Raw genomic sequence first — 17,857 nt, forward strand, 5'->3', positions numbered from 1 at the left:
TTTTACTGGTGGCGAACATGAAAATCTAATATCTGCCAAAAGAAAAGTTGCAAATCAATATTTGTTATATATTAACAAAGTAAAAAATGTTTCTACACCATTATTGCGTTGTCCTATGATTTACCGTGAGGATACTAATATTCTACAAAGTTTACAATACTATATAGTATAACACAATTGCCAAAAAATAGAGTAAATACTCCCATCATAACACTAACTCCAATACCAACTTCATGAAACACAATTGATAAATAACTGTTTTTTGGACCAAATCCAATTGGTTCTCCTAGACTCATCCTACTATAAGAAGGCAACTATATACATTACCGCATGGGAGTAAATTGAAAACAAAAATAAGAGCTTTTGTTAAAAAGTTACAATGTTGAGCTTTTGTTGGAATTGTTTTCTTACAAATCTGAGACCAATAAGTCAATTACTGTTAAGACAATTTCTTCGGATCTAAGAATCCTTCTCTGAATACTGGATACTAATATTGCCACTTTGACAAAACTCTTCTTAAACAACAAAGTATTTATACTATAAGGTTTGATTAGATCATGATTGTGCTCATGATCATTCCAAAATTATTTAAATGGGAATATATACTAGAGAACTTTCCTTAATAAAAACCACCTACTTAAGCATGACCCAAAATGGCTTGTTCCATATACATATTCAACAACTTCAGTTTATTTATTCATAGATCAAGACCATTATAACTACAAAAAAAAAAAACAAGAACATTCCCACAACGATCACACCACGGTACACAACATGACATACAACAACAAAAAGGAAAACAGACAATAACATTCGTCAAATGCAAATGTTACTTAACAACATTACAAACGAACAAAAGCATAGTTATGATTAGTAATGCAAGACATAACAGTTATACTCAACAATGGCTACGCCGGACTTGATATCAACAAACTTGGTCCGAGCCTCGACATAACCTCTAGCAAATCGGAACATCCCGCTTCCTCCGACCACCGGCATTTCCCTAGCCTTTTCCATCACAGCGTTCCTACCAAGGATCGTGATCGTACTCCCGTTATACTTCCCGGTTTTGAAAGCAAAGTTCATCACCATCAATAAACTTATCTCTCCTTGGGCCGCTCCAGCATAAATCCCTTGGGCCTGACCAACCACGGTCGAGTTCTTCATCACATCCGTTGTCAACGCATCGTCCATCATGGAGATGGATCCGAATAAGGAGGAATTCGAGACCGGTTGTTGGATCCTGACGGTACTAGGGTTTTGACCGCCTATTGAGTCGTGCCAGTAGAGCCGGAGATGGGTGAGTGTCTCATGTTTTGGGAGGTCGATGAGATTTTTGTTCATGGTTCTTGCGAAGTCATCTCCAGCTGAAGCAATGGCGGTGAGGAGGAAAATTTCTGCGACAAGGATAAGGATGAGCTTAGTCATGTTTGTGGTTCTTTGTGCATGTAGCTGAACGTTTGTGCTGTATATAACGAGTGTGTGTGTGTGTGTATTTATAGAAGAGGAATTATCGTTTTGTAGACAATGGATACTAATTATTAATGGCTCTTTTAGAGAGTATTTGATTAATCCATTACAATATGGTTTTATTATGTTACGTTTGGAAGATCATAATTTACTCTGGTTGAGATTTTTTTTTTCTAGGTTGTCTTGATATATATATAAAACTATTGTAAGAAATTGTATTATCCCTTATATATTATTTGAGAAACATTGCAACATTTTCTGTAGCCACGTGTCATCACTAAAATGATTCTTAGAATCTTTAGAGAAATAAGTTGGTCCATCTAAATATATAATAAGCTTTTTATTAAACTACAATAAATACATTATTAATGTGCTTCATTATTTCCTTAAATAAGATTACGGAATTGCCTAATATGGCTAAAGTATATATGACAATTAATGATTTTGAATAATAAAGATTTGATAAAAATAAGTGTGTATTATAATTATATTTGTTTAATTTTAAGCTATTAAAATAAATTAAACAATCATAGTAACCATATAATAAAAATTAAAAAAAAATTATTTATATATTATATTTTGAATTTTTAAAAACGAGTATAAATTACTAAAACTGTTAAAAGTTTCACATTCAAATTTTGTGATCTATGATTTAAAACTTTTGTTATGACATGATACAAATAATTAAAAATTAATATAAGTTGAAAGTCTCATTTATTAAGTATCAAAAATAAAAGGTATATAAATATACGTATTATTTTAAATTAAACTATATGCCATATAAAAATACAAAAATATCATAATTTGAAATTTACTTTGAACATTTTTTTGATAAAAATTTTGAAAAAGTATTGACAACTTAATTTCTTAAAATATTATAAATTACTTAAACCATTAATCTCACAGTGAAGATTTTGTTATCACTAATTTAAACTTTTTGCTATAACAGATACAAATGATAAAAAAAAAATATGAGCAAAAAGCATCATCTAATAAAGATTAATATTAAAATACACCACATATATGTTGCTATCATTTAAATTTAATTATATATATTATATCAAATAGAAAAAATATTTTTTCGATTTATAAAATTTATTTATATGTTCGTACCAATTTAATTATATAATAATTTATATATATAATGTTCATTCCGCGCAAGGCGCGGGTCTTAACCTAGTATGTATTATTCTAGAGCCGGCCATATATATGACTTGGAAAATAGAGAATTATAACATGTCTATTGATAATATTAACAGTTGTGTATTGGGATTATGTTTTTTTTTTTTTTTGGGGGGGGGGGGGGGGGGAGCAAATTTAGGCTTATGTATTTGTATTTTATGGAATTTTCTCTATAAAATGTATTCGGAAACAAAAAAGCTGAATAAAAATGGTGTACACTTTTTGCTTTTATAAATCTGATTGTGGAAATGAAAAGGTGTGTGCAAAACAAAGAGAGGAAAACGGGCACCCTAGTTCAATAGTGTTGGAAATGATTAATTTAGTGTAAACTATATTTATCATACGTACGTGCATATATAGCTATATAAATTTACGATATCAATGAATTGTGTATGCACATCTGACTAAAAGATTAAATAGATCACCATGTGTAAAAGTAAAACTATCACTGTTGATAAATACACACACACACATATATATATATATAACTATTAAAATATATATGTATATACACATATAATAATAATAATAATAATAATAATAATAATCTATAATAATAAAGGAAAATCTCCAAGAAACAACCCAAAAAATGTTTTTGACCAATAGAATACTCAGAGAAAAAAATAGGCTTCATGAAAAAAGGTAAATGACCATTATACTCTTGTTTTACAGATATAAAAATACAAATAAATATTTAAATATATAAATATATTAAAAAAGTTTGAAATTTTTAATTCAATATTTGAAATTTTCTCGTTTTTCAATTTTCAAATTTACTTTGAAGTTCAATTTAAAAAAAAAAGTATTTGAAAATATTAATTTAAATCCTAAACCCTATCTCCAAATTTAAACCATAAGTCTAAATTAATTAACTTTAAGTATATAAAAGAGTGTATTTAATCTAAAGTTTGAGGTGATTTGATTTTTAGTGAGCTTTAGATGATGACCAGTGAAAAAAAATCTATGTTTTTCTTGTTTGAATAACATCAGATTTTTCATTTTAATACAAATCACCTCAATTTCTCAGTTTGAATGCACTTCCTAATAAGTATTTTTTACCTATTTAATGAAACTTATTTTGTTATTTTAATTTTTGGAAGCTATTTTGTGATAAAAATAAATTTAGTGCTATCTTATAGTATTTATCCAATAATCATAATAATATAAAAATTAATATGTGTGCTCCATTTAAGAAAATTATCTGTTACAAAACAATAATATTCGACATTGATGGACAGTGAAAACAACATCGACGACATCTTAGGGCATGATTAAGCCCGGTTAAGTACACAATTAAGTGATTAACTATTAAATTAGTTTTAAGAACCTCATAGGAGTTCTCCCATTGGACCTTCACACAACTAATTACATTAATAGGGGCTCTAAACTCCATAAAGTACACAATTACATTAAGGGTTCTAACCAATAGAGGTGCTCTAACTTATGATTTGATATTTTTTTGTTTTTTTACACTTTTCAGCTAAGAGACGACTCTTTTATATCTCTGAACGATTCTTAACTTTTATTAGTTAAAATCTTAAAAAAGCTAAAAATCATCTTTTAGCCGAAATTAAAAACCCCGGTTAAGAGACTGGAGTTAATGATGGTCTTAATCTGAATCAATCCGTCCGTCAGTGGTCTAGTGTTAGTTGGTTAATTAGAACAAGGCATAAAAACTGCATCCTGAGTTTAATTCCATCGGAAACAACCTTGCTATGTACTTAAACCGAGAATTAAGCTTTCGTCCAGTTGTTCGTCTGGCGGTTTACCTGTCCTGGCTAGCCAGTTCACTTTTAGGATTAGTCTGACTCATAATCTACTGTTGCCCGATGGTTACGTTATCTAGATCCTTATAAAAACATTTGAACCTGTAGATCCCTCAATTATGTAAAAGACTACATCTTCAATCATCTTATTTTTACAAGCAAGCTTTACCTTCTCCGCCTTCCATACTAACGTCCAATCTCCCTTGGTAGTGGAAGGGACTGGCGCTGAGGGAAGCTATCACCAATTTCACCAATTGCAACGAGTTGGATCAGATTCAACACAGTTGATTAATGCCATCAATGAAGCGAAGAGACTGGTGGAAATTTATGGAGTGGTCTCAGATATCATTCTCCTTGCTTTATTTTTTTTACTTTTTATAAGGGATATTGTATCCGGATCGAAAATTTGAAGGAAAAAACACGAATATATAAAGAGTTATGCCAATGCACTTTCTGTCAATTGGTTTTAAGTTGGAAACCCATAATAAATTCATATCTAATATGATATCAGAGCTGGATTGATCCTAACTCTTTTGCATCTTTTAATTGGATAATCCGTGATGTTAATGCGGTTCCGGTTGAGTTGGCGAGACAATGAGTAAATGTAAGTGAGAGTGAGACTTTCATAGCCAGTATCTAATGAACCATGAATAAATGAAAGAATGTTGGGTTTTAAAATAAAATAATTATTATAAGCAATGTTTTACTTAGTAAATAATATTTAAAATGGCTTTAAGCAGGTCTATTAACCAAAAATAAATTTACAGTTTCTAAATCGTGAACAAAAGCAGCATAAATCCACAATATCAATATATTACCAAATAACCTCTGGACGAACAAAATACGCAAACGAACAAGACAGTGAGATACATAACCTCATAAATTATAATAAAATAAAAAGTAAACTTATACGGGATTTTTTTTGTCAAACTTATAGGGGAATTTAAATTTCTCTAATCATAATTTGTTCTTTGATCGTCATACTGAATACTTTGATTTTCAGAAAGTAAAAAACCTCACCGGTAAAAAGATATTTTTCTCTCTTGACTTTTCGCTTTGTTATGGGTGGTGTTACCTTTGAGCAGAGTGTTTTTACCTTTTTATGTCCACGAGATAAAAAGATATATCAAAAGTTCTTATTATATTTCTTACTTTATTAATATCAAGAGTACATGCATGTGGTCAAAGGTACCTTCGAGCAGAGTGTTTTTACTTTTGACCTTTTTATGACCACGAGATAAAAAGAGATATATCAAAAGTTCTTATTATATTTCTTACTTTATTAATAGGATGAGTATAGGCCTAAGAAGGATCGGGTATATAGACAATTTTAAACTATCCAGATCCTTATCCGGCGTATTCATAATTATACTATTTTTATCTGAATCCGAAGTTTTTGGATATACAGATGCCAGATATCTTCTAAAAATTATAATACCTGGAGAATATCCAGATCCAGATTTAAATCCTTAAAATAAATAAATAAATAATATTAATATATAGATAAAATATTAACAGTAATTTAAACTAAAAAATATATAATAATTTTGTTTATTTCTATGTATAATATTATAAAATTTACATAAAATTTACATATACTATTATAAAAATAAAAATATATTAAATAAAATTAGTTTTTATATATATATATTATTATTTATAAAATAGTTATTAATAATACTTACGGATCAGGATATCTGGATTAAAAAATCAAGATATCCGAATTCGGATCCGACTTTGACGGATCTAATATTTTACTATTCGGATTTGAATTCGGCACCTCCGGATATCCGTATTTTCGGATCGGATTGGGATCGAATCTCGGATTGAATTCGGATCTCGGATAAAAGTTCCAAGCCTAGATGAGTACATGCATGCGGTCAAAGGTACCTTCGAGCAGCGTGATGTTTTTTTTTTTGTCAAAGCAGAGTGATGTTAATGTATGCTCTTTTGCATGAAAGGCGATAAGATAATAACTAAAATTCAGATAATTTTTAAATATAAAACTAATAGGTCTAGTTTTAAAACGCTGTATAAAGTTTATCTGTAAATTCGACGCTGATGATGTTTTCATTTAGAAACATACTATTTACTTCTAGATCAAATTTCGGTCCAAATTATTACAATATATGTTTATCAAGGGACAAAACAATGCTAGAAACGCTCATCTTAGCACAATAACATCAGTCAACAGATTAGTAAACATAAAATAGCACTCTTATTATAATTCTAAATCAAAATAAGAAGTACATAGCGGACACAGTCTTATTAATTATTATAATCAACTATCTTAGTAATGCAAGACAAAACAGTTATACTCAACGGTGGCATCTCCTGATTGTTGATCGAACCATTTAGTCCTAAGCTCGACATAACCTCTAGCGAATCGGAAGATCCCACTTCCTCCGACCACCGACATTTTCCTAACCTCAGAAAAAATTGAGTTCCGACCAAGAATCGTGATCGTACTTCCATTATACTTCCCTGTCTTGAAAGCGAAATTCATCGCCACCAAGAAACTTGTCTCATGTTGGGACGCTCCTGCGTAGAAACCTTGGGCCTGGCCCACCAAAGTAGAGTTAATCGGCACATCAGATGTTAGTGCGTTGTCTATCATTGTGATTGATCCGAAGGAGTGCTTCGCAACATGCTTTTTGATCACGATGGCACTAGGGTTTCGACCGCTTATGATGTCGTGCCAGTATACTCGGAGATGAGTGAGTTTCTCTTTCATGTGGAGGCGCTTCGGGTTCATTGTTCTTGCGAAGTCTCCACGGTCTACGGCGGAGGCAAAGGTTGTGACAAGGAGGATTTGTACGGCGAGGATTAGAATGAGCTTTGACATGTTTGTGATAAGCTGTTTTCTTTTGTAGAGATCTGTGTTTATGTTTTGTTCTCAGTTCTTGTTAACAATGGATGTATATATATTGATGAAGTTATGTGCTAAATCTAAAGATTGATGTAGAATTTATTTGTAAATTAAAGTATTTAAACGATATGAGTTAATCTACTTACCAACAACGCGGTAGGACACAACAGGTAGATTTCTTTTGTTTGGTGACACCATTCATGGACTTATTGTTGATACTTTCAAGTCTTTATATCAATCAACCCATTGTAGAGATGTTCTATGCATAAATCACATAAACATGCATATGATCCATTCTCACTAAATCTACATAAACATGCATATGCACTAAAATCCGCATACATCGTCTATGCATACTACTATTGAGCCACGTATGTTTCCAGAGTGATATGGCTTGACAATCATGTAGAAAATGAGAGTTGTACTTTTATAACAATCTTGTAACTAGCCTACGTACATAGACATCTTCCTACACACGCATCATTATAAAACATACATAGATAGCGAGCTATATATAGATACAATAAACAAGTATGGAAAAAGATAGTGATTTTATATATTAGAAGTTTTACTCTATATATATATTAGAAAAGAAGGCATTCGCTGAGAAGTCTTTTAGAGTGAAAATTATTAGTTTTGTTTATTTTTGTGGATAAACTGGAATTTTAGTTCCTTGTATTTTTTTGTGAAGTGTTATATGCATAATTTACGAAAATTTTGATAATTGTTAGGAAAAAATGGTGGACAAAGTATTATTTTAATTGGCCTAGCTATAGCACACTAGCATTAATTTGTCATCGAGTCGTATGATTAATTTATGGTAAAATATTGATTTTGAAAATATTGTATAATATTCAAAGCTTAAATATAAAATACAAACGAATAAGTCATGGGCAAATTGAGATGTTTTCTCATGATATTTTCGCCGTAAGCCATTTTTGTTATTGATTTTTATTCTCACGCTCTACATTTTGTTATTCTTAGGAGACTTCTATTTTCTTGTTTTGTTCTTTGCGTCTTTGAATTTCGAATCTTTTACTACGTATTAAATATTGTACAACGTTATGAAAATTATTTGTAAATTAAGTATTTAAACGAGTTGAGTTACGTACTTATTACCAACAACGCGGCATGACACAACTGGTAGATTTCTTTTGTTTGGTGACACGATGTATCGGACTTATTGTTGACACTTTTAAGTCTTCGTGCTACAAGACGTCATAGATATATTAAGGAATTGTAGTTATACCTTTCTGTCTCTAGAGACTATCTAAATATAGTTGATAGTAGTACTCTTGTGTATCACAGAGGCATCTTTCGTGTTACAGGACGTCACAGAGTTATTAAGGAATTGTAGTTACACCTTTCTGTCTCTAGAGACTATCTAAATATAGTTGATACTCTTGCTAAACAAGCAAGAGTTAAAGAAACACTATGTTGTCAACTTGTCATTGGTTATTTTAAGTTTTTAATAAAAATGTTGAGACCAGAGTATTTACCTTTTTGACCACGAGATAAAAAAAAAGAGATAACAATTTATATGGTGATGAGTACATGCATGTGCAATGCATGCTCTCTTGCATGATATACGATAAAATAACAACTAATTTGGTAAAATTCAGATTATTTTAAAATATACAAAAAATGTCTACTTTGAAAACGTTGTATAATGTTTATCGAGAAATTTTAGGTACAGATGATTTTTTTTCATTTAGAAAAAACTATTTATCGGTCCAAACCATTAAAATATATTTATCAAAGGGCAGAAACAATGCTAGAAACGATCATCTTAGCACAATAACATCAGACAACAGATTACTCAACATAAAATGTCACTCTTATTATAATTTTAAATCAAATAAAAAGTGCATAGAGGACACATTCTTATTTTGGTTAATTATCTTAGTAATGCAAGACAAAACAGTTATACTCAACGTTAGCATCTCCTAATTTTAGATCGAACGACTTAGTCCTAGCCTCGACATATCCTCTAGCGAACCGGAAGATTCCACTTCCTCCGACCACCGGCATTTCCCTAACTTCAGAGAGCACTGTGTTCCGACCAAGAATCGTGATCGTACTTCCTTTATACTCCCCCGTCTTGAAAGCGAAAGTCATCGCCATCAAGAAACCTAGCTGACGTTGGGCCGCTCCTGCGTAGAAACCTTGGGCCCGACCCACGACTGTAGAGTTAATCGGCACATCAGATGTTAGTGCGTTATCTATCATTGTGATTGATCCGAAGTAGGTTGAGGAGTACTTCTTAACCGGCGGTTGGATCATAATGGAACTAGGGTTTTGACCGCTTCGGATGTCATGCCAATAGACTCGGAGATGAGTGAGCTTCTCCTTCTGGAGGCGTTTCGGGTTCATTGTGCTTGCAAAGTATCCACCGTCTTCGGCGGAGGCAAAGATGGCGAGGAGGAGGATTTGTGCGGCGAGGATAAGAATGAGCTTTGACATTTTGTGATACTGTTTTTTTTGGTAGAAATCTGTGTTCAATTTTTTGTTCTTAGTTCTTGTTATAATTGGTGTATATATAGATGAAGTTATGGTCTATATATATAACGAGTTTGTATGTAAATGCAACAAACGAGTATGGAAAAAAAAAACAAAGAAAAAGATAAGTATTACTTTTCTAGATTGAAAGTTATTAGTTTAGTTACTTTATTTTGTGGGATAAACTGGAAATTTTAATCCTCTGTATTAACCTTTTGGTTTTGAATTGTTCTATATATGCATTAATTTACGATAAGCTTGGTAATTATTAGGAAAAATGGTGGAAAAGTATAATTTTAGTAGGCCAGCTATAGCATTTAGGTCAGTGAGTCGTATGATTTAGGGTACAATAACTAATTCCAAAAAAAATTGCACAATATTCGAAGCTTACAATATAAACGAGTTGAGTTCAGTTTAGGGGAAAATAACGATTATGTAGAAATTATGTGTAAATTAAAGTATTTAAACGAGTTGAGTTGATCTACTTACCAACAACGCGGCAGGACACAAATGGTAGATTTCTTTTGTTTGGTGACACGATTTATTGACTTATTGTTGGTACCTTCAAGTCTTTTATATTAATCAACCCATTGTATGGACGTCTGTCTATACATAAATCTACACACAGATGCATATGATCCATTCTCATACTAGTCTATATACACACACATATGCATCTATGTACAAATTGTCTCATACATCCTATACACTACCATTTATGTCTCTAGAGTGATAAGGCTTCACAATCATGTAGAGATGAGAGTTGTACTATATAACAATCAAGCAATATTAACTAACCTACGTACATATACATCTTCCTAAACCCGCATCATCATCATAGAAATATATGTAGATAATTAAACCTTCTTGCACACTACCATTTATACGTTATTGTCCTTCCCCCAATCGCACCAAAACTTGGTGTTGTGACTTTTGTACCCTTTTTTCTTTCCCTCGAAGTCAAAATGTTATTAGATGAAAATTGTTTCTATTAAGAAAAAAAGGTTAGTTTCAAAAAGAAAACGTATGGGCTGATATGGTAATCATTAAAGCCCAATAAATTAAATGAGACCCACTAAGTGGACGTTCTAATAAAAAGGAGATTTTGAGGTTCCATAGGGCGTTTACATCAGCGGAAAAAACTTTTTCTAAAAAATGACACGTGACATTAACAAAAAATAAATATACATATAAAGAAAAATAAATAATAAGTAAATATATAATATAAGAAATACAAATATTACATTAAACAATAATAAATAAATATACAATATAAGAAAAGTAAATAAAAAGTAAATATACAATATAAGAAATAGAAATATTACATTAAACATTTATCATAATTTATCATCTGATATAAAAGAAAGAAAATTAGAATACATAAATATATAATTAAAAAATGAAAAAAAACTAAATTAAACATCTATCTGAAAAATGTATCTATACTAATAAAATAGAGCTTTTGAAGCTCCATAGAGCGTCCACATCAGCGAAAAAAAAAACTTCTTCTAAAAGATAACACGTGTCATTAATAATAAATAAAAAAATAATAAGAAATAGAAATATTACATTAAACAATAATAAGAAATAGTAATTATGATGATATCGGTAGACAGTTAATATTAATTGTTAATATTTATTTACTAATTAAATGTTCTAATATGATGATAGCTTTATATTAAAATACATTTTTAAAAATAATAGTATATATATATGTCGGTAGAATAAATTAATGTTTATTAATTATCTTAAATATCATGATAAATAAATATATATATATATATATATATTAACATAAAATTTAAATAATAATATTAATAATTAAGATGATGATTTATCCTAAAATAATGAAAAATATGACAAATAAGCAAATTCACTAAAATTATGGAGAAGATGACACTTCACTTCTCAAATAATAGTATAGATTTGACAAAAATAATTAGGTTACTATTACGTTCTAAATTTCTAATGATCCACATGTTTTTAAAAGAAACAAATTTGATTCACTTATACAGCTTTTGATCAACACTTAAACTTTTTCTCATAAATTTAAGCCAAAACCAATTATATATCAATTTTAAAATACATATTTACAAATCTTAGAAACTAAATTAAATTATATATAATCTGATTTAGTACAATTAAAATTCCACTGAAAAAATATACAACTCAACATACCAAAAATAACTTAACCGATCCAAATAATTATACCCAAAATCATATATTTAATTAAGATAATATAATAATGTAGTTTAAAACAGTGTTATATTTGTCTTTCTAATATACAAACTAAAAATAATTAAAACTTATCAATAATTAGAAATAAAAGTTAATCAATTATAATTGATTTTATTGTTTTGTAAATGTTTGTATCCCTGCATGAGAACCTGAAATCACCTAGGAATAATAATATAGGGCAAAGTAAACAATGATTATAAATAAGAGTGAATTAAAGCATCATTATCCCTGAAATCCATTAAGGGTTTCTTAATTTTTTTTGTCTGGTTAAAAAAATTATAAAAAAAAAACTAATCGTAAGCTGTCACGTGTCAGTGAAACCTGCAAACAACAGTGTAAAAAACGGACGAAAAACGTTCCTTAATTGATGACTTTTGTAACCGATCACTATCCTGTTTATGGGCCCCCCTTTAAGAAGGCTTTAAAATTCTGCGATAAAGATGGCTTTAGTACTTAATTAATGTGAGCTTTTTTTTTTCGGACAATGTGAGCTATATGTTTGAAAAATGTGAATTCTTAAACAAAAACAATGTTTATTACAAGTACAGAACTAGGAAGATTTTTAAAACAGTGTGTAGCACGAATCGCAAGGGGAAGGGGAGATAATGATTGGCTGAGAACTAGAGAGAATGCGAATCTGAAAAGAAGATTTCCCACTTATTTAATTATTAGAATCTAAAATTTAAGAATTCTACATTTTTTAATTATTAGCATCTCTCTTTTTTTTCGTGTCAAAGGACCGACACAATTTTCAGACAATAATAAAACACGAAATAGAATAAACTGAAGTATAAAAGAAACCTAGTACTCTTCGCCACCCTAGTCGATTTGTAGGGGCTCATAGATCTTTCTACTCGCCGACTGATCTGCTGTAAACTGGTACTTAGATCTTCTCTAACTTCCACCATCTTATGTTTGTTTGATCTCAGAACTTCCAGACTGGTCGTTTTATTTTTTGTTGACTTGATTTCTTTGGGCAGATCTCTAATTTATGTTTGTTTGGGCTTAGTAACACAATACAAGTGAATTTTCGGATTTCCTTGGGTGGTTCCGTTTCTGCTGCTTGTATTTTTTCTAACTCTAGATTTGTGTAACTTTGTAGTGTAAGTTGAGGAATGGCAGATCGATTGACGCGGATTGCTATTGTGAGCGAAGACCGGTGCAAACCAAAAAAATGTCGCCAGGAATGCAAGAAGAGCTGTCCTGTTGTCAAGACAGGTATAATATTGTCTCAATTTCATCATTCTTGGCTAGCTCTAATATATACAAAAAACCGTATGTTATATATATATATCTCCAGGGAGACTTTGTATTGAAGTCACTCCTACTTCCAAGACTGCTTTCTTATCAGAGGAGCTGTGTATAGGATGTGGTATCTGCGTGAAGGTATACTCGCCTTTATTTATTTATTTTTTACAAAACCGGCAGATACTGAGTGAGATTTTCTTCTTTTTTGGAAGAAATGCCCGTTTGAGGCTATTCAAATTATCAATCTTCCAAAGGATCTAGAGAAAGATACAACCCACCGCTATAGGTCCAATGCTTTCAAATTGCACAGGCTCCCAGTTCCAAGGCCGGGCCAAGTCCTAGGGTTGGTCGGGACAAACGGTATTGGGAAATCAACGGCTCTCAAAATCTTGGCTGGAAAACTTAAACCAAATCTTGGCAGGTTCGATGTAAGTACCAAACAAGCCTCTCTTTCTTCGATACTTAAGTTTTGCATTTTTGATAAATTGAATGTTTTTTTAAAAAAATATTATTATTTTGTGTCAGAATCCTCCGGACTGGCAAGAAATTTTGGCCCACTTCCGCGGGTCAGAACTTCAAAGCTATTTCACCCGAGTTGTAGAAGAAAATCTAAAGGTAGTTAGTTAGGATGTTTATTTTTTTTAATATACTTGTTCGCCAAGTAAAGAAGCTGAGCCCACTCGATTCGTCTATGTATGGCAGACGGCTATAAAGCCCCAACATGTGGACCAGATAAAAAAAATTGTTCAAGGTGATCTTGGGAAGATGCTTGAGAAGCTGGACGAGAGAGGAATGATGGAGCAGATTGTCGCTGATCTGGAGTTGAACCCGGTACTGGACCGTAGAGCAAAAGATGTATCTGGTGGAGAGCTTCAGAGGTTTGCCATTGCCGCTGTTTTCATCAAGAAGGCTGAGATATACATGTTTGATGAACCATCTAGCTTCCTCGATGTGAGGCAAAGACTCAAAGCTGCTCAAGTTATACGCTCACTCCTCAGGCCTGACAGGTTTTTTATTTTATTTTATTATTTTATTTTTGTGATCTCTAGCTCCTTATGTGATTTTTGCTTTTCACTCAGCTACGTGATTGTTGTGGAGCATGACCTCAGCGTCCTAGACTATTTGTCAGACTTCATCTGCTGTCTGTATGGAAAACCAACAGCATACGGTGTCGTGACTCTCCCCTTTTCTGTCAGAGAAGGAATCAACGTGTTCTTGGCTGGCTTTATTCCCACTGAAAACTTGCGTTTCAGGGACGAATCTCTGACCTTCAAGGTAACCCTTTTCCAGTGACTTCTGATAATAATAAGAATAAAACAAAAAAAAATTATTTTGTCATTTTGGTTTACAAGGTTTCTGAGACTCCACAAGAGAGTGATGGGGAAGTGAAGTCCTATGCAAGATACAAATACCCAAACATGAGTAAGACTCTTGGAAGTTTCAAGCTGGAGGTGATGGAAGGTGACTTCACCGACTCTCAGATTGTTGTAATGCTTGGGGAGAACGGTACTGGGAAAACTACCTTCATCCGGATGCTGGTACATTCCCTTTTGCTCCATAATTGTGTGTGTTTTAAGACTTTGACTTTTTTTTTTTATGTAACGTAGGCAGGTGCACTGAAACCTGACGAGGGTGTAGAAGAAGATATGCCAGTGTTTAATGTGTCTTACAAACCGCAAACTTATGATGCGCAGCGTGAGTGTTCCGTGAGACAGTTGCTCCATGAGAGGATCCGTGATGCTTATATGCATCCTCAATTTGTATCGGATGTAATGAAACCGCTTCAGATTGAGCAGCTGTTGGATCAAGCAATTTGCACGCTCTCGGGTGGAGAGTCGCAGAGAGTTGGCATAACGTTATGCCTGGGGAAGCCTGCTGATATATATCTGATAGATGAGCCAAGTGCGTATCTCGACTCTGAGCAGAGAATCACAGCGTCAAAGGTCATAAAGCGCTTCATCCTCCACGCAAAGAAAACAGCATTTATTGTGGAGCATGACTTTATTATGGCAACCTATCTGGCGGACCGAGTCATAGTGTATGAAGGACAACCATCTATCAAGTGTATGGCTCATTCTCCACAGTCACTCCTTAGCGGAATGAACCTCTTCTTATCGGTAAAAGCTCTGAATCAATTTAATTCTCTAATACAACAAGTGGTGAGAACTAACCTCATATTGTAATCTTTTTTTTGAAGCACCTGAACATCACATTCAGACGTGATCCCACTAACTTCAGGCCAAGGATCAACAAATTAGAGTCTACAAAGGACAGGGAGCAGAAGTCTGCTGGCTCATACTACTACTTGGACGACTGACCCTTTTTTTTTATGAATATGCTGCCTGCACAAAATAAACTCGCAAGTTGTTTGTGTACTTCCCCTTTGATAAAATTTTTAATTATGACTATGGTTTATAACTTGTTTGTAATGTTGTTCCATACATCAGACCAATGATACTGTCTTTTATATGATTTTATTATATCGTTTTTAAATCTGTGGTTTAAAAAATCAATGAACAATCTTACTGAAGTAATGGTTTTTCTTGACTTGTTTTGATGCTATTGGTGCACTTGCTTCTTCTGATTTGCCTCTAGTGAGATTACAACTACGATTTGTCAAACCTTTCTCATTAACAAGTCCCCTAGATTCGTCGTAATGTATAAGGTCGCAAATCATCTCAAAGCGTTTAAGGAAGTTAATAAAAGTTAACATACACTGATGTATAACACCAGAATTCACGTTAACATAAAGCGTTTTAGAATCTGAGAATCTGATTCTAATTTTCTAAAACCAATTCACGTTAACATTCACTGATGTATAACACCAAGCATGCATGAACTACATTAATTTGGATCCTTATGTTTTACCCAAACTTACTTTCTTCCAGTAATATAAAGCAAAATAAAATAAATGTTAAATAAATACTTTTAGTTTATTTAAAATATATAATTATTAGACTATACTTTAAAAATACCAATTAAAAAAAGTTTTACCAAAAAAAATACCAATAAAAAAGTTGAGAATCGTGTCAATATTTTTGAGCATGTTGCAAAATTGACGTAGCCTAAAACCAATAACATGTATTTTCTTATAAAACATTTTTGGTAATTATAATAATAAGACGATACAATCGAGTGAAATTTGTTAGAGTTGCGTGGAAAATAATGTGGTCTCTTCACTTATCACCTGAATACTATTTTTCAATCGATTTCACAAATTTTTTCTTCTTTTAAAACTTTTCTGATTTCTGATTTTTTTTTGCAATCTGATTATGTTTCTAATTTTTGATCTGATATGAAAACTCTGTAAAGAAAAATAATATTTGGCTTAACTAAAGATCCGACCTTGTGTGTGGTATTTTTTGGGATGGGCAAATAAACCGAATCCGAAAATCCGATCCGAACCCGATCCGATAAAAATTAATCAGAACCGATCCGAACCTGACATAAATGCCGAATGGATCTTGTTTTTTGGTATTTTGGGTTATGGGTATTATCTGAACCGAACCCATACCGAAATGAATATCCGATAGAATCCGAAACATTTAAAATCACAAAAAGAACGTCTACCAAATATGCTCTTAATTCTTAATATGTATCCAAAATACTTTAAGATATTATTGAACTTCTAAAATAATTATATATTACATGAAGGTTGATGGTGGAATGTTGCGGTTGAAACCTGAAGTTTTTAGATTTTCGTTTTGTTTTCATTGAATAATGTTTCTCATTTCCTCAGAACTTAGTTTTTGTTTTATGATTTCATTTATCTGATTTTCTTTCTATCGCTAACTATGTTTATCTTTCGCTTGATTTTGAATGATCACGTTTGATGTTTTTTCTTATTTTTGAATCGATTTTACTTATGTTTTGGCTATTAAAATATGTACAAATCATCTATTTTAAATCCAAAGAACCGATTTCATTTAAGTTTTAGTTACAAAATAGGTACAAATCAAGTATTTTTAAACCGAAGAACCGATTGGGACCCGAACACGAAAGTACAATGGGTTATACCGGTTCTTTGAAGATTTACTAACCCCGATCCAAACCAGATAGAACCCGAACCGGTCCTGAACCGAACTTTTATATAACCCAAATGGGGCTGACTTTGATAAACCCGAATGGATAAAACCGAAACCTGAATGGGACCCCGAATGCCCATGCTAAGTATTTTTTACCTCAATTTCCTTAATTCATAACCAATCACATTATTTATCGCCTTCGTGTACAGAAAGCCTCAACCATGGCTAAGTTCGATAAAATTAGAAACTTTCTAAAAACATTCTCATTTCAGCATTTTAGTTGATGTCAATCTTAATCATTTTTTAATTTCTTTCTTTCAAAATGATATTATTCATTAGTTGTACGGAGAAAACTCTAGTTTACTAATACAAAGGTTAAAAATGTAAGAACTAAAAAAGAGTTGATTAAAAAAAGTGTGAACGCATTAAATTGTCTGCAGTAGAACTTAAAAATTTAGTATGTGAACACATTCATTGTTAAATGATTGTGAGGCCAACACGTCAGCATATTCAAATTGAAATCGATGTGGACTGTTACGTGTCCAATGTAATCTTAAAAC

At 31.8% G+C, this 17,857-nt stretch overlaps 4 protein-coding genes across 4 annotated transcripts; 1 reads left to right on the top strand and 3 right to left on the bottom strand.

Annotated features, from left to right (window-relative positions):
- Positions 1 to 668: 668 nt before the first annotated feature.
- LOC103842683 (dirigent protein 3) lies at positions 669 to 1,590 on the bottom strand. The gene has a single exon (XM_009119344.3). It carries the CDS (start codon positions 1,426 to 1,428, stop codon positions 871 to 873), a length of 558 nt encoding a protein of 185 aa, XP_009117592.1. The 5' UTR covers positions 1,429 to 1,590; the 3' UTR covers positions 669 to 870.
- A 5,027-nt stretch (positions 1,591 to 6,617) lies between these two features.
- LOC103842691 (dirigent protein 22) lies at positions 6,618 to 8,781 on the bottom strand. Its single transcript, XM_009119358.3, has one exon. The coding sequence runs from the start codon at positions 7,261 to 7,263 to the stop codon at positions 6,709 to 6,711; it is 555 nt and encodes a 184-aa protein (XP_009117606.1). The 5' UTR covers positions 7,264 to 8,781; the 3' UTR covers positions 6,618 to 6,708.
- A 230-nt stretch (positions 8,782 to 9,011) lies between these two features.
- Positions 9,012 to 10,851, bottom strand: LOC103842700 (dirigent protein 22). The gene has a single exon (XM_009119367.3). It carries the CDS (start codon positions 9,748 to 9,750, stop codon positions 9,190 to 9,192), a length of 561 nt encoding a protein of 186 aa, XP_009117615.1. The 5' UTR covers positions 9,751 to 10,851; the 3' UTR covers positions 9,012 to 9,189.
- A 1,849-nt stretch (positions 10,852 to 12,700) lies between these two features.
- Positions 12,701 to 15,765, top strand: LOC103842711 (ABC transporter E family member 1). Its single transcript, XM_009119375.3, has 10 exons — positions 12,701 to 12,903; positions 13,127 to 13,242; positions 13,325 to 13,410; positions 13,485 to 13,700; positions 13,798 to 13,887; positions 13,975 to 14,279; positions 14,352 to 14,547; positions 14,625 to 14,810; positions 14,880 to 15,389; positions 15,470 to 15,765. Exons 2-10 carry the CDS (start codon positions 13,140 to 13,142, stop codon positions 15,587 to 15,589), a joined length of 1,812 nt encoding a protein of 603 aa, XP_009117623.1. The 5' UTR covers positions 12,701 to 12,903; positions 13,127 to 13,139; the 3' UTR covers positions 15,590 to 15,765.
- Positions 15,766 to 17,857: the final 2,092 nt, after the last annotated feature.

Source organism: Brassica rapa, chromosome A01, assembly GCF_000309985.2.
Source record: "Brassica rapa cultivar Chiifu-401-42 chromosome A01, CAAS_Brap_v3.01, whole genome shotgun sequence".
Taxonomy (NCBI): domain Eukaryota; kingdom Viridiplantae; phylum Streptophyta; class Magnoliopsida; order Brassicales; family Brassicaceae; genus Brassica; species Brassica rapa.